The 20,046-nt window shown below is 45.4% G+C and overlaps 1 protein-coding gene across 1 annotated transcript; it reads right to left on the reverse strand.

Annotated features, from left to right (window-relative positions):
* Positions 1-8,460: 8,460 nt before the first annotated feature.
* LOC135362541 (uncharacterized) lies at positions 8,461-19,221 on the reverse strand. The gene has a single exon (XM_064578074.1). The coding sequence runs from the start codon at positions 18,619-18,621 to the stop codon at positions 17,089-17,091; it is 1,533 nt and encodes a 510-aa protein (XP_064434144.1). The 5' UTR covers positions 18,622-19,221; the 3' UTR covers positions 8,461-17,088.
* Positions 19,222-20,046: the final 825 nt, after the last annotated feature.

Here is a 20,046-nt window from a genome sequence, read left to right on the forward strand (position 1 = left end):
AGTGGTCTTTCCCAATTTCCCAAGCAATTTCTTCCACATCACTTCGTGTTATCCTCACAACAACCCTGTGAGGTAGGTCTTAGCAGCTCTACTTTAAAGGGGAAACCGGGGCCCAGAGAGGTCAAGTAGGAGGCTTCTCCCAGGGTCACACAGCAAATTAACGGACAGCGCTGGGCAGTACTGCCCTCAGGCCCCTGCAGCTTTGCACCCTCCTCCCACTGCCCTCCCTTCCAAACCCCCGCGCCTTTTCCTTTTTTCCAATTCCTCTTCTTCTTCTATGCTTTCTCTCACCCGTTTTCCCTCCCCTGCTGATATGTATTTTTTATACTTGTGGATGAGTGGTCTACAGCTCCATTCGACAGTCCTGTTTCAGAACAGGCCGGGGACAAGGGAGCTGGCACGTGGATCTGCAAGGACCCTCTGGGACCCTAACTGGCTTTTCTGGCCCTCACCCTTTGCCCTTTCAGGAAGAGCACCTGTGGTTCAAAGGTCAGCTTGACTACCTTCCTGTGTGCGAGAGAGAGCAGGGTGGGCTCAGCAGGGAGAACCCTGCTCAGAGCTAAGGACCTTCTTCCTGTCCAGAGGATGGTTCTTTGAGGTGTGTGTGTGGGGGGGCGGTCCAATCCCAGGAACTTCCCTGCTGTGTGTGTGGCAGGTGAGTGGGTGGGGTAGCTTGTACGTCAACACAAAATTAGGCAAAATCCTGTGGGAGGAGCTGTGGGGGTTTTGGGTGCGGCTAGGGCAGGGGAGGGGGAGGGAGGTAAAATTGGGTGGCTCCTTAATGTATGGGTTGAATGGGATTATTTATGTGCTTTGAAGTCACTTGTGAGTCTACTTAATTACAGCTATCTTAGCTCATAAATGGCTTCCAGGGACACTTTTTGCCAAAGGAAAGATGTAATTATCTTTCTAATCACTCTGTAGGAAATATTACAACATCGTTGTCAGATAAAGGTGATCAGCATTCAAAAGATACGGGAGTAGGGAATATTTTCAAGGTGAAGCTGTGTCTGGCAGTTAATAAAAATGTCAGGGTGTTCTTGACTTTGTGATATTTGTATTTGTTTCTAAAATTCGTAATTGCTTTACATAAACAAGAATCACTTAGCATTTTGAGTGTGCCAACCGGTTATCTGTTCAGCCTCCTGTTCCAACCACCTCTTCACTTATGACTCAATGTCCCCCAGTGTTTATTGGTCAGCTATTCAGGAGGCCCCAAACTTTCTGCGTGGCTCTGTTCTCATGTCATGCCATCTACCGCTCTCTGGAACTGAGAGCCCACTTAATGCATTTAAGCCCACTTAATGCATTTAAACTGGAACGTGACCGAAAAGCTTCCTTATCCTAAGCTTACTGATTCCTCCAGATCATCAGCCCCAAGTCACACGTGAGGAAATTGAGGCCAAGGCCAGTGCTAAGGCTAAAAGAGGTCAAGACAGCCAGCTGTGGTGCTTTGTCCCAAGGCCATTCCAGTTGGTGACAAAATAACTGTCTCTAACAGATTCCCAGCCAGGGGCTCCCTCCCCCACAGCGGGGACATCCTTCAGGAGCCAGAAATGCCTTGGTTTCTATGGTTTCATTCACAAGCCATCTTAGCTCTACGTAAGCAGGGAAGCTGAAATGACTTGCCCAAGATCACTCAGCTAGTAAGTGACAGATCCAGGTTTCAAATCCAGGTCTCTGGACTCAGCAGGGCCAGGGAGAATGAGGGCAAACAGATTGGCAGCCGATGAAGCTGAGCTGGCCCTTCTGGCAAATGGGACAGCAGGCCACAGCCTGAACAGGTTGTTTCCAGCCCCTTCTTTCCTCAGGGGCTCCCCAACCATGTGGCTGGAACTTTCTGGTACCACATCCTTGCATTTGAGGGCCCCCCACCCTTTAACGGCACTTTCAGTGTCTCACTAGGTCTCTATAACAATCTAGGAGAGGGTAGAGCTGTGATTATTTTACAGATGACAAAGGAGCCTCAGAAAACTTTGGGAGCTCAATAACCTCCCCATCTGGATGTTCCTTGGTGTAATCAGCAGTAATGGGACGCAAGCCCAGGGGCCATTCACCTAAAATCCTAGCTGATTCCCTAGGGAAATGCCCACCATCATCCTCCCTGAGGGAGGAGGGCTGAGACCCCAGGGCACCCTGGCAAAGGATGAACAAAGCATGAACAAATGATGGACAGAGGGGAGGCCACGTCCAAGAAGTGGGTCCCATGTGAAGTCTCCCTGTCGACAAGAATTACGCCAGAGGAGTCTTCTCCTGAGCTCCTAGTCTCGGTCCACTTGGTCCACCACACTCAGAATCCCTGAAATGGGAAGGGGTATTCATGACACAGATTTCTCAGTGTCTAGTTCTCACCAGGCTTGGTCCCCATGGTGTTCTCGCCCTCACCTCCCATTGGCATCCCTTCCTCGCATTGCCACCGTCCATCTGACCCTTCCTCTTCCTCACACGGGAAAGGAAGTCTCCCAAAGGTAAAGGTAAGTCTCAGGGTGGGTAAGAGGGAGTTTTAGGCACCAGAAAGAGCTGTGGTCAGACTTCCAACTACATGTGAAAGCAACCTCTGAGGTCTCTTCCTGTTCCAGAACTAGGCTCTTGATTCAGGTCAAAAGGGCTTTTTAAAAATTTTCTCCTATATGCCCCTCCCCCCCTTCCCCTGACCTTACCCCTTCCAAAAATTAGTAGGAGTCTTTCGGGGTTTGTTCAATGACTGGGTTTATGAGGCTGGGGAATGATGCCATAGGCTCATCTTTGCCGGGAGACCTCCCCAGCTCAGTCTCTTCCATCGCCCCCTTTCCCCCTCCACTTTTACACTGAGTCCACCCCTCCTCAAGCCTTCCTGTCCTCCCTTCTTTTTCTTTCTTTCTTTCTGGGACCCTGCGCGGTTCTCTCCACGCCACACTCGCTCGACCTGAGATTCTGGACTCCAGCTGAAGGCCTGGAGGGGCTACTTTCCCTCGCCCGGTGGGCACCCTTCTGCCCAGGGTCTGAAACAGTCTGGGGCCCCCAGACCCTTCCCTTCCTGCCTCAGAGGCTCCCCAGCACTAGGCAGGCTCCTCAGTCTCGGGTGCTTTTCCCGCCCCTTCCCTCCAGTCTGGGGGGCCGCCGGGCAATAACCGAGACACTCGGCGCCCTAAGAAGGCGCTGGGCACAGTGGCGGTGTCGGATCACCCGAGCCTAACGGCCCCTACGCCCCGGGCCGCCCGTTGCCAGCGGCGCCTGTTGCCAGGGCAACCCGCCCACTACCGCCCCCCCCCTCCCAGCAGGCTCCGCGCACCAAGCCGGGTGCAGGACGAGGGCGGGCGTGGTGAAGAGGTCGCGTCACTCCCAGCATGCTCCGCGCGGGGCGGGGCCGAAGCGGGACCAGCGCGGTCTGTTTCCCGAGCCTCTCCGGTGTCCGGGTGCCTTGGCGACGCCAGCCCAGCGGGCAAAGTGGTGGCTAACACGGTGCTACGCTGGGGGGCCGGGAATGAGGCAGGCGTCCAGAGAGGAAGCTTATCTGACTTAATTTATTTTTACAGTGAGCTTTTTGTTAGCATCCTGATTTAAATTTGTTATGAAAGAATAATGTACAAGTGACGCCTGGGTGGCTCAGTAGGTTAAGCGTCTGCCTCCAGTTGGGGTCACGATCCTGGGATCCTGGGATCGAGTCCCTGCATTGGACTCCTTGCTCAGAGGGGAGCCTGCTTCTCCCTCTGCCTGCCAGTCCCCCTGCTTGTGCTCTCTCTCTCTCAAATAAAACCACTAAAAAAAAAAAAGAATTTAAATCTTTTTTAAAAAATATGATTTTATTTATTTGAGGAGGGAGCGAACGAGCACGGGGGAAGGGGGCAGAGGGAGAGGGAGAAGCAGACTCTGCACTGAGCAGGGAGCCCCACTCGGGGCTAGATCCCAGGAACCAAAGGTAGGCGCTTAACCTACAGAGCCACCCAGGCACCCCAACAGGTGTTTTTATTAAAGTACAGTGGGCGACAGGGCCCAAAGGCAGAAAGAGCTGTATTGGGATTGTGTTCTAAATTCTCTTTGGGGCACCTGGGCGGCTCGGTCATTAGGCATCTGCCCTCGGCTCAGGTCATGATCCCAGGCTCCTGGGATCGAGTCCCGCGTCAGGCTCCGCGGAGCCTACTTCTCCCTCTGCCTGCTGCTCTGCCTGCTTGTGCTCGCTCTGTCAGATGAATAAATAAAATCTTAAAAAAAAAAAAATTCTCTCTTTTAAAAGATTTTATTTATTTATTTGACAGAGAGAGCACAAGCAGAATGAGAATCAGGCTCCCCCCTGAGTAAGGAGCCGGATGTGGGACTGGGTCCCAGAACCCCAGAATCACGACCCTAGCCCAAGGCAGACGCCCAACCGACTGAGCCACCCAGGCACCCCTGGGATTGTGTTCTAAAAAAAGATGCACGACAGCGGTACTTTCGGTTTGGAAAGGGAAAAACACTTTATTGACGTAAAAATCTGATAGAAACAGAAAGGGAAATTGGCACGTAGATAAGGGTAATATCAGTAAATGAGAATAGGACAAAGTTACATCAAATCGGGTACTTACAACATCCAACCTCATTAGCTGGGGAAGCCCCAGGGGAAACAGCTGGGCAGGAGTCCCAACCGAGAGACCTGGGCAGAGTGACCATCCCCATAAAGGCCCTACTTAGAGGACAAATGACGGGGTTTGAAGTTAAACATTTGTTCCCCTACATGGAGTTTGGAGCGAACTGCATTTCTATGTTATCATGTTTTTACATTTTCAAGGAGACGGGGCTATGGGAACCTGCCTCCCCTCCCGGGTTCCATTCCCAGGGGCCAGACCAGCTTGGAGCAGGAGGGGATATGAAGCAAGATTTATAGCTCTCTGTGTCCAGAACAGAAGGGCCAGTTCTGACCTGGAGGCCAGCTAATATATTTCAAATAATCAGGCTCCCGAGGTCATTCATGCAGCACGAGTCTCACAAACAGCATTCCTTAGCCTGCCTGTGCCCCTGCAGTTCTGGGTGGTCAGTTATGCAGGATATATCACAGTAACCTCCATCCATATAGCACAGATTTTGAGGAGCAATTGATTACTTTTGAATTGGGGGGTGAATAGAAATAGAGGAAGTTTCCAAAAGTATTTTTTGTACTTAGATTTTATTTTTAAGCAATCTCTACACCAACAGTGAGGCTCGAACTCACAACCCCAAGATCAAGAGTCGTGTAATCTCGGACTGAGCGGGCCAGGTGTCCCCAGAAGGATTTTCATATCAAAGAGGATTAACAGGACGCTGGAGGCCTGGCTATTGTCCAGCTAAGGTTGCAAAGCATTAACATTAAGGCAGTTGTGAATTCTCTGAGGAAAGTCACACTCTGTGTGTCTCAGGTATCTATCAAAGGGCTGCAAGTTGTAAGGAAATTCAATTTTATCTACATTTCTTTTGCCTTGGTTCTCTCCAAAAACCACTCTGACTTTCCTTTTTCTTAAAAGCTACAGGTGGGAGAGTCTGCGTCGTGTGACTGGAGGTCTCAGGTCTTGGACTCCCCACGGAAGATTTACCGCAAGATTTACATGAGGATCACGCTGGAATAAAGACAGCCAGAAGGAAAGGAGCAAGCACAAAGCAGTTTATTAAGGACAGTACACTCTCAAGATGGACAGTGGGCGGGCCCAAGGGTGGCAACGCACTGGGGCTAAGGGTTTGTCTGGTTTGGTCATAGCTAGGGCGGTGTCCCCCTGAAGTTGTTGACAATCATCTGAAGGACTCCTCTTACCGGTCGGAAGGGGGAGTTTTTGGCCCTAAAACGTTCTTGCCCTAACAGTCATGGCCATTTTCTCCCATGGGGTGTGTGTGTGTGAACTGCAATGTAAATATAAAGAAGCTCTAGGTTACCCTGGGGCAGAGGTTGAAGAAGAGACTGCATTCTGCACCTGTGGCTCTCCGTCTGTCAGTCCCCAGGTGTCGGAAGCCACAATGTCAGGATGTTGTGTTCTCAGGCTTCTTCCTTTTTTTTTTTTTTTTTTTTTTAAGATTTTATTTATTTGACAGAGAGACATAGCGAGAGGAGGAACACAAGCAGGGGGAGTGGGAGAGGGAGAGGGAGAAGCAGGCTCCCTGCTGAGCAGGGGCTCGACAAGGGGCTCCATCCCAGGACCCTGGGATCATGACCTGAGCTGAAGGCAGATGCTTAAGGACTGAGCCACCCAGGCACCCTGCCCTCAGGCTTCTAATGTGTCATTATTTATCACCGTCCTTGCCTCCAGTTCTTGTGTAACTACCTCCATCAAAAGCAGGAGATGGGGGCACGGGGGTGGCTCAGTCGGTTAAGCGTCTGCCCTTGGGCTCAGGTCATGATCTCAGGGTCCTGGGATTGAGCCCTGCATTGGGTTCCCTGCTCAGCGGGGAGTCTTACTTCTCCCTCCAGCTCACGTTCACTTTATCTCAAAAAAAAAAAAAAAAAAAAGGAGGTGAAATTCCATGCAGAAGATATCCTCCCGGGGCGCCTGGGTGGCTCAGTCGTTAAGCGTCTGCCTTCAGCTCAGGTCATGGTCCCAGGGTCCTGGGATCGAGCCCCGCATCGGGCTCCCTGCTCGGCAGGGAGTCTGCTTCTCCCTCTCCCACTCCCCCTGCTTGTGTTCCCTCTCTCGCTGTGTCTCACTCTGTCAAATAAATAAATAAAATCTTTAAAAAAAAAAAAAAAAAAAAAGAAGATATCCTCCCTGGAGCAGAAGGGAAATAACATTCTTATGGAGAAGTTCAGACCAAGAGAATTCTGTATTAGACCTTGTTAAAATAGTTATCTTCCTTAAGCCTCCCCACATAGTTTACTTTCCCACAATTGTTTCACTGTGTTCAACCTAGTATAAAAGCATGTAGATTTTGCCATTTCTTTGGGTCTGAAGGCTTCCATGTCACATGAAACTTGTATTAAATACATTTGTATGCTTTTCTCCTGTTGACCTTATGTCATTTACTTTTCTCCTGAAAAAACTCTAAGAGGGTAGAGGTAAAATTCTGCCTCTCCTACATGGTGTTAAAAAAAAAAAACACAAACCCCCAGAAACGTGAGGGTGGGGGAATGCCGATAGAGCATTTGACTGGATCTTGGGTTCGCCCATGTTGGGTGTAGAGATTACTCAAAAATAAAATCTTAAAACACACACACCCACACCCACACCCACTCACAGGCCCCATTTAGACCGATTTCCCAAACCGGGGGCTTAATACATATTCTAATGGCAATGTCAATCTCCTCCAGAAACGTAGCCTTAAATTGGTCAGTTAGTAATCTAGTATAATCTTTCAATCATTATCAATGACTTGGCCACCTGGGTCCTCTCTACCCTCCAAAGAAAGATGAGGTAATCTGCATAAGACAACTTGCTTTTCCCCCTAGAAAGCGGCCTCGTCTGGAACAAGACTTTTCTTTTGCTAAGAACTTTTCTTGCCCCTACTGTCCTTGTATAAAAACCCTCCATTTTGTACAACCCCTTGGAACACCTGTCTACTTCCTCAGATGGGATGTTGCCCATTCATGAATCGTTGAATAAAGCCAATTAGATCTCCAAATTTCCTTGGTGGAATTTTCTTAGGTAACAGTGGTTTGGGTTCCCTTTTAGCACTTTGCTGAATAGCTGGTCTGAGCTGCTTCCCACACAGGGGTGGGCGCGCGATCTTTTGCGGAAGTGACAAGTTTGTTTGCCACCCGCAAGGGACACAAAGCACCGTGTCACGCCGGTCATTTGCAGAAAGCTGTATTGCAAAGCGGCCTAGCAAGGAGGCAGGAGGCTGGCTCAAAAACTCTGTTTCCCTCACCTGAGCTTAGAACATGATTTTAAAGGTTGGGATCACAGACATATTGATGAAAAGGGCGGGGAAATTTATGACTATTAATGAGGAAGGATAGAGCATGCGCACTGAGCAAACCTACATCTGTTCACTTCGGAGTGGAGATTTAACATTGAAATTAGGCAAAATGAGGCCCCTGATGTTAGGTTGTCACCTTTGGACAAGGGAGGGGGCTATGTACATGCTTTGAGAGCCCGTATAAACTAGAGGAATGCAGGGTTTCAGGGAGAAAAAGGTCATCCTCTACCCTCAAGGTCTTCCGGCTGGGGTAAGAATTCAATTTACATGAGATAGGTTAACAGGAGAAAAAAAACCAAACAAGTTTTATTGTAAGTTCATGGAGGTCCATTAATGAAACCAAGACCCAAGGAAATGACCAAGGCAGGAAAGTTTTATACATTTTAGACAAAGAGACAATACATTTGTGAAACAGGATAAAGAAAACAGGTGTTTGGGAGCTTTAACTAGTCAGGAATTCTAAGCAGAATTTAGGGTGACAGCAGATCAGTAACAAAGTAACAAGGTTTGTCCCTACCTCTGGTGATAAAGATGTCTTTTCTTTGTAAAGGGAGGGCACCTTTCACATGGAAGATTTATTTCCTGCTTTCAGGGGAACAGAGGAGGCTCTGAGAGTCCTTATTGCATAGATTGTCTCTTAAGTAACGTTTATTTAAAAGAACCAATAAGACAAAATGGCACAATTGGGAGCAGCCTGCCCTTGGCCCCTACAGTACCCCCTCTGAAACTTCCCTGGGAGTTTTGTATATTAAAAGCTGAATTGGCAGATTGTTCCGTCTTATTGAATCGGTCTCAGTTCTGACAATAGGTCCGTTTCATTAACTTCACTTCAGGAGGTGGTGAAGCAGGTATGTGGTTGAAGTTAGGCCTATTTGTTTAAACAATCAGGGCATCAAGAAGAGGCCCATCAATGGAATAAAAGAAAAATGGTGGTTAATAACTGGATCAAATCATAATCCAGTTTTTGAGTTTTTAGGCCAGGCACTCAAGATTTCCAGATGTCCGGCTCGAAGCATTTTCAGAGTGACAGCAGGTCGTGACGATCTGACGGAGACTCTCCTGGTTTGTAGGTGGAGTGTCTCTGGTGATCTTCTAAGGGCTCACAAAGCAATAGGCATGAGGATTGTCTGTGCATGAGCCGTTGTGGTTATTTCCCTGAAGTTTACATCAGGTTGGTCATGTTTAATTTGCAGGGCTTCTGGAAAAAGGGCAGTTTTACTTCTTAAATGAATCCAACTCAGAAGGTGGAAGAAAAACTTAAAAAATGTTAGTTTGGAGACTAACATTTGTGTAGCCAGTCATTGGAGGAAATCAGGATCTAATTCAGTATATAATGAGCGGTATCAGAATTTAATATTTACATAGGTGTTTTACTGAAACATATTTTCTCTCTATCACCCTCCTTTTTGCCAAAGATAAAACAAGACTAATTTGCTTGCAAAATAAGTCTAGTTTAAAAAGACCAACAACTTGGCTTGATTATTGACATAAATGCAGCAAGAATAGTAGTTGACCATACAGGATCTTTTAAATCTGCTTTACTGGAATTTTTCATAAGGAATCTCTAGATTGAACTTTTAATAGCCTCTCAAGGCCAGGAGCCAAGCCAAATACTTGTCATCATACTTCGCCTGCAGTACCTATAGATTTGGGTTAATTCCTCTCTCTCGAGGTCCCCAGCATATTCTGAGGTTCCTGCATCTGCCAGGAAGTGACCTTCTTTACTCCCTGGTGAGGCTGCTGGGAACTCTGTAAGAAGGTACCAGGCTGGTATTTCCAAGGGGCTTTATTGGCTCTGTAAAGTCAACCTTAGTTCCTTAAAGCTGTCTGGTCATATCTGAGACTATGCATGTCTCTCTCAAACATGACATTCCAGCAAAGCCTTGGGAAAAAACCCCCAGTGTTTCTTTCCAATGATGTCTTGTTATAAGGAGAACACATTCTTACTGCACTTATGCAAATAACTATAATTACCATACAACAAAGAATATTCACTGAGAATTTCTGAATTCTGGAGGGTTTCAGGTAGGGAGAAAAAGACAACTGTTTCACATTTGGTTACAAAGGAATATTTTATCAAATTGCTGTAAGCCACAGCTTAAGAGAAAACAGTTTTAAATCAGGAAAAACAAAACTTAAAAAAAAAATCAGCAATGTTTTCAACAAAAATGTGATAAAATTATAATTATCTTCCTCAGTTTATTCAGTCTTATATTATTAATTCTTCTGCTTGAATCCAGTTTTCTGACTAGTCCCGGAAATTCTTACTTCAGTTTAATGATCTTAAGGTTATAAGAAACCTGTACTCAGAGTTCTTCCCATGAGTTTCAACGGAAGCACATTTGCAGAAAGCTTTTTAAAAAGCATCTGAGTAAAACTATAATTGTCTGTAAATGATAAAACTTAAAGGCCATGGTCAAAGATCTGATTAGAGTCCATTACAATGCAATTGATAAGAAAATCTGCTTATTTCTGTGACATACAACAGTTCAAGATAATAACATGTTAGGACATATCAGATCCCCAGGAGTTTTGTGTTTTTTTTTTTTTTAAGATTTTATTTATTTATTTGACAGAGAGAGAGACAGCGAGAGAGGGAACACAAGCAGGGGGAGTGGGAGAGGGAGAAGCAGGCTTCCCGCGAAGCAGGGAGCCTGATGCGGGGCTTGATCCCAGGACCCTGGGATCATGCCCTGAACCAAAGGCAGACGCCCAATGACTGAGCCACCCAGGCGCCCCTTCCCAGGAGTTTTATACAATTTTTAGAACACTTCTTTTAATAACATATCTATGCAAACATAATCTAAGAAGGTTTAGTTTCACTTATTTGACAATACTTCCCATGAAACTTAACAAGTAAGCCACATTAGTTTCATTTTTACAAAAAAAATTTTTTTTAAGATTTTATTTTTAAGTAATCTCTACACCCAATGTGGGGCTCGAATTTACAACTCCTAGATAAAGAGTTGCAGGCTTTACCGACTGAGCCAGGCAGGCGCCCCTTCACAAAATTCTTGAAATGTTCCCAGGGCCTTCTGGAACATTTCATTTATACTGTGGTCAAAAGACTTTATTTTAGAGTTTGACTTTGGGAAGTATGTCAAAAAATATCAATAGGTTTGAACATTTCATTAATCAAAATCAATATATCAAAAGGTTGAAACATGTCATTAGATTAGAGATCATTAGGAGACAATATTTATCTATTTAACCAAAGTGATAATAAAAGATTTCAAAGGAAATTACAGATGATACATAGTTGTGAGCAAAACTTAGCTCTTAATACTAAGACTCAGTTTTTTTGAATAATCAAAAATCTGATAAAGAGAAAACATAGAATCTTTGTTTATAAAAAGGTATTTATACAGGTGTTTATAAAGGTAATCTTTAATGTAATCTTCAACAGAAAACTGTTTACAAAAAGCAAACCAATAATCTAATAAAACGTTTCCCTTTTAACAGAGAGAAAAAACAAATTTTAATTTTGCATCAGCAATACATTTGATATTAAAATACACTTATTTTAACCTTAGCCACTATTGACCACACATAAAATTCCCTTCCAAAGGTGTTTTGTTTTTTTTTAAATAAGCCTTTTACAACTTTTTTTTTCACATTCAGATTTTGTCCTGTTTTCCCTCTTTAAATAATTAGCCTTACTTTAGGAAAAAAAAACTTTCTCTCAACAAAAATATTTTTTCATTTCTTAGATTTTTTTTTTATATTTTCTTTTTTTTTTTTTAAAGATTTTATTTATTTATTTGAGACAGAGAGAATGAGAGACAGAGAGCATGAGAGGGAAGAGGGTCAGAGGGAGAAGCAGACTCCCTGCCGAGCAGGGAGCCCGATGCGGGACTCGATCCCGGGACTCCAGGATCATGACCTGAGCCGAAGGCAGTCGCTTAACCAACTGAGCCACCCAGGCGCCCTTCTTAGATTTTTTTTTAACCAAAAACACGTATCTTACTTTCCTTGCATACAGTTATTTCCCTTATTTTTCCAGTAGTTTTAGTGATATTAGAATTCTTAACTCATGGAAACCTTGATTTCTAGTGAAACTTAATTAGTACTCAATTGTGAACTGTTACATTAGAATTCTTTTTTTCTTTTTTTTAAAGATTTTATTTATTTGACAGAGAGAGACACAGTAAGAGAGGGAACACAAGCAGGGGGAGTGGGAGAGGGAGAAGCACGCTTCCCGCTGAGCAGGGAGCCCTATGCGGGGCTCGATCCCAGGACCCCGGGATCATGACCTGAGCTGAAGGCAGACGCTTAACAACTGAGCTACCCAGGCGCCCCTACATTAGAATTCTTTAGGCTGACAAATTTATGAATACATTTCATTATTCAGAAGCATGTGTTTGTTTGTTTGTTTGTTTTGCATAGTATAAGCTTCTAATAAAGCACAAACAGGTTTTGTTAACACTCAAATTTATCTTTAGTTTCTCTGTGTAGTTAAGACAAAAGTAGATAAACCTATCTTTTAGTGTTTAATGTTTATAATTTTATCTTATTTGGAGATGAGCCCAGATATTAAATGAATTTAACTTAACTCAGCATTTAACAGTACAACTTTGAAGTTTCAAGGTTACCAAAGATTCTGGAAGCTATTTAAAAGTTTACCTACAGGGGCGCCTGGGTAGCTCAGCCGGTTAAGCGGCTGCCTTGGGCTCAGGTCATGATCCTGGCATTGGGCTCCCTGCTCAGAAGGCAGTCTGCTTCTCTCTCTAACCCTGCCCCTCCACCCGGCTCGTGCTCTCACTCACTCTCTCTCTTAAATAAATAAAATCTTTAAAAAAAAAAAAGTTTCCCTATAACCCGCCCCCCCAGCCTTTTTTAAAGTAGGCCCCACACCCAACATGGTGCTTGAACTCACAATTCTGAGATCGAGGGTTGCGTGCTCTACTGACTGAGCCAGCCAGGCACCGCCCCCAACCCCTTTACATCTATTTAATTTACTTGTTCTTAACATTTATGCTTAAATTACCCATAAAAACTTCAAGAGACATCGGACAAAGTCAGTCATACTTTCAAACTACTATTATTATTACTTTTGAAGATTTTATTTCTTTAAGTAATCTCCACACCCAATGTGGGTCTTGAACTCACAACCCTGAGATCAAGAGTTGCAAGCTGCACTGACTAAGCCAGTCAGGCACCCCTCAAACTATTATGATTATTTCAATTTGTAACAGAGATCACATCAACTTATTTGACTTTTAGTAAATCCAGGCAGAATAAAAGTTTTAGTTTTAATGTTGATAACATTAAGCCATTTCCTTTTAAATTAAACCAACAACCTTAAATTAGCTTTAGTACCAAATATTTTCCCAGATCACCTGAATTTGAAAAATATTTGGGGTAGTCTCTCACTTTCTGAGAATTTTAGAATGCCCAATCCTTACACAAGCATTTGCCTTCAAACCAAGTAAATAAAACCCTTTTACAAATTAATTTTAGCAATACGATCCAGAGGTAGAGAAAAGAGATCAGATATATCTATATATCTAGATCTAGATCTACGTATCTGGGTACGACTCTCTCTCTCTCTCTCTCTATGTATATAGAGAGAGACATATCCAGACAGATGCAAACAAAAATTGTTACCATTAGCAAATCTGTGCACCCCATGTGCAATAAACCGATGTCTGAGACACTGGTTTTGTTTTTTAAAGATTTTATTTATTTATTTGACAGAGAGAGAGATAGCGAGAGCAGGAACACAAGCAGGGGGAGGGGGAGAGGGAGAAGCAGGCTTCCCGCCGAGCAGGGAGCCCGATGCGGGGCTCGATCCGAGGACCCTGGGATCATGACCTGAGCTGAAGGCAGACGCTTAACAACTGAGCCACCCAGGTGCCCCAAATCAGGGAGATTTTTAACAAAAATGGAAATCAAAGGATTTCTGCCTTCTAAAATCTATAAAGCAATTTAACAAAAGCCTTCTTTCTGAGTACACAATTTAACGTTGGCTTCTATCAGCCTCTGAGTATTGACCTTTGGGAGATCATTTGTAGGAGGGCTTAGGAGAAATTTTGGTCCCGTTTCCTCTGTGAAGCAGGGGAGGCATTCTTCCAGGGGCCATGGGGCCTGCCTAATAACCACAGTGTAATCAATCCTGGGCCAGAAAACTCCCTGTGGCAGCCAGTCAAGGTCTTTGTGAGTGCTGTTGTGAATACCATTAATTTTTAATTTATTTTTAAAATTCCTTTATTAAGTTTTTTTAGCTATTAATTAAAAAAAAAAATTCCTCTCTGGGGCGCCTGGCTGGCTCAGTGGGTGGAGAATGCAACTCTTGTCTTGGGGTTGTGAGTGTAAGCCCCACGTTGGGTGTAGAAATGACTTAAAAAAATAATAATATAAAATCTTTAAAAATAAGTAAATAAAAATTCCTTTCTAAGTTTGGTAGGATATTCTGAAAGTGGAGGAACAAGGGCTTCATCACTTAAAAGATCTGTGGCTGTTCAAGGGATAGGAATCCTTCGCAGAGTCTGCGTGTGTGTGTTGGGCGGGGGAGCTGTGTGTAGGATACATCTGTAAGAGTTATTGTACAGAAATGCCTGAAGCTGGCAGAGCCTGATTATAGCAAAGCGAGCCGTTCCGTGCGTCCCAGGGGCTTCTGCTGAATTCACTTTCTGTCTCTCGGCATTTGCAAGAGTAATCTGTATACTTAGAACCTAGAGATTAGGCTGGAGTGCTGTCTGCAAATCTTGTAGGGCAAGGAAAGTTAAAACAGGCGAATGGGGCCAGACTTTAAGAAGGGGAATTTTCAGTGGGTGTGGACATTGATTTGCCTTAAGTCTAATTTTTGTTCTTTTATCTTGTCAGGGGAGTCCCTAGTGATGTGGAGAACAAAGGCAAAAGAAATGTGGAAAAAATTAAATTGCCCTACGACTTCCAGCCCCTTCACAAGTACTTAAGAGAGGCAGAGGGCCTTCCACCAGGAACTCAACTGCCTCCATGTTAATACTTTGCTAAAAGCGAAAGTCAACCTTAGCTTGACATTAGCCCGACCTCCAGGGTCCTGTAAGTCTACTTTAACATATGAAAATGCCTTTGGAAACTTCTCCAAGATACATGCTAGCAACCATCCTCCAAGCATATGGCCCACTGATACATATGTGAAGGGTCTCATGACTAAGGGTTTACTAGACAGTAGTCAAAGCCCTTATCTTTTTTTTTTTTTTTAAGATTGTATTTATTTGCGAGAGAGAGAATGAGGGACAGAGAGCATGAGAGGGAGGAGCAGACTCCCTCCTGAGCAGGGAACCCGATGTGGGACTCGATCCCGGGACTCCAGGATCATGACCTGAGCCGAAGGCAGTCGCTTAACCAACTGAGCCACCCAGGCGCCCTCAAAGCCCTTATCTTAATAGCAGCTAGCCTCTCAAGGTCCTGGAAATCTTGCTTCCAAATTCCTTAGAGACTTACCCCCTCCCAACTTATATAATCAGCCACTCCTCATGACCCCAGTGCAGCTCCGTCTGCCCACGGGTCCTGTCCCCATGCTTTAATAAAGCCACCTTTTTTTGCACTGAAGACCTCTCAAGAATTCTTTCTTGACTGTTGACTCTCAGACCCCGAACATCACATCACATTACCCAAGGTTAGCTGTTATTCTAATTAGACAATTCAGAATTCTCTCTAAAGAATATTTAATTACTTATTTAAATACAGCCAATTTAAAGGATCTATCATCTGGCCATTGGTGGATAGGATCTTATTAATTTCGGTAATGACTCAAACCAATAAGCTTTTTGATGGCTTAACCCAAAACCTAAGCGGCCTCTAGACAAGGCACAGATGATGTAGTCCCCAAGATCCAAAAGTTTATTCCCCCAAAATAATCTAAGAAAGCAAAGACCTTAGTTGCGTAGGTGGTGAGGATGATGTGGTGAACACCGCGTCTCTGGCCTCCCACAAATCTGAGATGCCTCCAGTCACAGACCCGCTAATCTGTGACAGCAGGCAGGCACTAATGGGAATGGGACTTTTCTCGCACTGACCCCTGAGACCACAAATGCCCCTTACGGGCTGCGACTTATGATAAACTCTCCTGAGAGGTGGCACGGCTGGGCAGAGTATGCTTTTTGTAACTGTGTGTCCAGGATCCCCAGCTTATTTGACTGGGCACCAAGGTGCACCCCAGTCAGTGCACCCTCTGGATGATGGAGACCGGAGAGAATGTTCTCATTGGACACAAAGGCAAGCTCTTAGGACATCGAACAAGACAAAAGGAAAAACTTCCATCTGGTTTTTATATAGGGGACTCACAGCAGTTTGTTCAAACAGACGATGGTCTGGTGAGAACCGGGAACTGAGCAGTCTGTGAGGCTGGCTCGAAAAATCAGACTTCTAGGGTCTTATGCCAGCCCTACGGTCATTCCTTTTTATGAACAAAGGACACAAAGGACACAGACCAACAAAGACCATCCCTGGGAGCAAATGGATCAGCAACCAGAGTGTGCTGCCAATTCTTTCCCACAAGCTGCTAAGCCCAAGGAAGCAGTCCCACAATATTTTCTCCTGCTAATCTAAATTTAGAGAGAGTAAAAAAGCTTCTCACCATTCTTGTTCCATTAGACTCCGCAGACAGAGATTCCAGAAGGCTCACACGGTAAAAAATCTTACCTTCTGCCAGCCGTATTGTCAGATGTCCCAGGATCTCAGCGGTAGCAGTGTCTGGGGCGAGCAGTTGCCCAGCAGAAATAAAGTATCCTGCCCACTATGCTAACTACTGGGGAGGGAAAATTCCTCCCCTACCCCCAAGGTCTTCCAGCTGGGCTAAGAATTCAATTTACATGAGACAGGACAGGAGAAAAAAACCCCAAACCTTTGTTACAAAGCCCAATAATGAAATCGAGACAAAGCATGACCCAGGCAGGCAGTTTTTACACATTTTAGACAAAGAGACAATACATTTGTGAGGAATTTACAGGATAAGGAAAAAAGGTGTGGGGCTCCATCCCAGAACCCCGAGGTCATGACCTGAGCTGAAGGCAGTCACTTAACCAACTGAACCACCCAAACCACCCAAACCACCCAGGGCCCCTGGTATTCAGTACTTAGTAGGTAGCACTAATGTCTACCAAGAAATCTGTTAAGTGTCTTGTTCACCAAGAAGGTGACCCGGGGCTCCACGTGGGAAATTTCAGTGAAGGCTGTAGGGCTGTTAGGAGTCTCTGGGCCCCATGGATTCTGGATAGTTCTTGTGGGCGAGATGGGGGGAGGGCAGGAGAGTGGGGGCATCTGGAAGGTTGGCTAATAGTCACCTTCACGATACCTATTCAGAGAGGGGCACTCCTTTTTCCAGTGTCCCTCTCGTTTGCAATAGGCACACTGGTGTGGTCCTACAGTGGGGTGGCCTCTGGATCTAGAATTTGAGGGCTTCGGGTATCTTACCTTGGGACGGGCACCAAGCTGGTTTGGACATTGGTGAGGTTCTGACCACACCTGCCTCAAGGCATCCGCCAGCAAGGCTGCCTCCTGCCACATCCTGCGCTCTTCCTCCTTCCGCCGGACCTCGTCTCGGTTTCGGAAAACATCGACAGCAATCTCAACCAACTGATATGTGGGCATTTCTAAAGCCCCTCTCACTCTTTGCAATTTCTTTTGAATGTCAGGGGCAGCTTGCCTTATGAAGGTGTCATTTACCATTTGTAGATTCTCTGGAGCTTCTGGGTGTATACCAGCATACTGCCGATAAGCCTTAAACATTCTTTCCAAGTAGTCAAAGGGGTCCTCGTCAGGCTTCTGTCTAACATGCAGAATTTTATTTAAGCTTCTTTGTTTGGGGACTCCATTCTTCAGCCCTTTAAGGATGCAGCTCCGGTAATGCTCAAGCTTGTCTCTATCCCCCACATCATTAGGGCTCCACCTAGGGTCGGTTGTGGGTATGGCCAGGTATCCGATAGCTCTCACCGGAGTATACGGTGCTTCCTCGTGCATCTTATCAGCTTCAGCGCGCGCCTGTTCTAAGATCATACTACGTTCCTCTGATGTGAGGAAGAAATTTAGGAGCGTCTGAATATCTGCCCAAGTTGGATCGTAGGTAGCAAAAATAGAGGCAAAAAAATTCTCCATTTTGATAGGGTCATCTAGGTACGGAGGCATGTTGGTCTTCCAATTCAACAGGTCGGAGGTGGAAAACAGGGGACGTACAAAGATGAAACCGTGTGGCTGCCCGTTCCCGTAAACTCTGATCAGCGACTGACCCAAAGGTAATCTCCCTGCCTGAATTTGGGTGGCCCCCTGGTCCAAGGGGGTAACCTGGCAGGTAGGACAGGGAGAGACCACTAGCGGTCCTGCGGCATCAGGAGGGGAAGGGGATGGAGTTGGGGCCCGAGGTGCCGAATGTCTTGGGACAATTGCCCCGGCCCCTCCAAGCGGAGGTGACGGAGTGGCAGTATTTAACCGAATGGGTAATGAATCATCTATCCTAGCTTGAGAATCAGGTGAAATTACCTCCTTCTGGGGACTCTGTTTTTGCGCCCAAATCACTGATTTTCTCTGAATTTCCTTATTCTGGTATAATAACATAAAAGATCGTACATATTGGATCTCCGACCATTTTCCTTCCCTTTTGCAAAATAAATCCAATTGCAAGATAGTATCATAATTTAATGAACCATTCTCAGGCCATCGTTCTCCCGAATCCAGGGAATATTGTGGCCAGGCAGTATTACAGAAAAATATCATCTCTTTCTTCATCATGAACTCATTGGTGAGCACTGCCCAGTTCCGAAGGATGCAGCCCAAGGGGGTACACTTTGGGATTGAATTCTTATTTCCCATTTTGTCTTCGTATTTGCAATACTAATTCTCAGCAGCTCACACAGAGCCACTCTCACAAAGACAAGTTTTCCAAGAAATCCAAATAGCCAAGAGAACCTCTGTGAGAGTAACTCCTGTTTTCCTTTCTACCAAAGGGAAAATTCCTTACCCAAGGCCTCTCGGCTGAGGTCGAACACAAAGAAAATTATCAGCAGTCGACTGACTGCTGTACCGAGATTACTCACCCAAGGGATGGCTTCCGAACCCCAAGCAAGTTTCTCTGCCCCAAAGTAAAACTAGAAAGCACCGAAGGTTGATTCTGCCGTGCGGAGAGAGTTCGGAACCCAGTCCCCCACACGGGGCAAAGCAGCCACCGGCAAAAGTACCCAGTTGGATTTAGAGTCCCCTTGCAGTCGCCATACTTGTTACCGAGCTGAAAAGTTTATTTGCTCGCGTGCCACGGAAAAGCCAAACACCCCAGCACCAGGCTCTTGCAGAGAAGAAGGTCTGTTGCAAAGCGGCCAAGCAAAGAGACAGGAAGCCGGCGCAAAAACCGGTCTCCCCGCCTAACTTCAGAACAGTTTCTATAATCACAGGGGTTGGCACTACATATTGATGAAAAGGGCGGGGAAATTTGTGACTATTCATGAGGAAGGAAGGAGCACGGAGCATGCGCACTGAGCAAACGTAGAGGCCACATACCTCTCACGTTCACTTTGGGTGGAGACTTGACGTTAAAATGAGGCCAAATGATAAAATCTTTTTTAAAAATTTTATTTATTTATTTGACAGAGACACAGCGAGAGAGGGAACACAAGCAGGGGGACTGGTAGAGGGAGAAGAAGGCTTCCCACGGAGCAGGGAGCCCGATGTGGGGCTCGATCCCAGGACCCCCGGATCATGACCTGAGCCGAAGGCAGTCGCTCAACCAACTGAGCCACCCAGGCGCCCCAATAAATAAAATCTTAAATAAATAAATAAATAAATAAAATGAGGCCAAATGAGGCCCCTGACAATGGGTCGTCACCTATAGGACAAGGAGAGGGCTGTGCATATCTTCTGAGAGCCAGTGTTAACTGAATGGGGTCCTAGATTGGATGAGGACTGCAGGGCCTTGCTTGTTCATAGGCTGAACCTTATCTGAAAAGAAATATGGGCTGACCAGAGAGAAGTAGGTCTCTGAAAAACAAACTTTAAGTTTTCTGCTAGTCTCAGGGAAGCCTGGCTGGCTCAGTTGGTACAGCAGATGACCCTTGATCTTGGGCTTGTGAGTTCCAGCCCCACGTTGGATGTGGAGGTTACTAAAAATCAAATAAAACCGAAACTTGCCGTTAATTTCAACCTCATAAACTCCTCGGAGGCACAGCTTCTAATCCACTAATCTTTAAATTTATTTTAAAGTAGGCTCCACACCCAGTTTGGAGCCCAACATGGGGCTTGAATTCA

This window comes from Mirounga angustirostris, unplaced genomic scaffold (genome assembly GCF_029215605.1).
Source record: "Mirounga angustirostris isolate CCGP_5_RB_7025 unplaced genomic scaffold, mMirAng1.0.hap1 SCAF_14, whole genome shotgun sequence".
NCBI lineage: Eukaryota > Metazoa > Chordata > Mammalia > Carnivora > Phocidae > Mirounga > Mirounga angustirostris.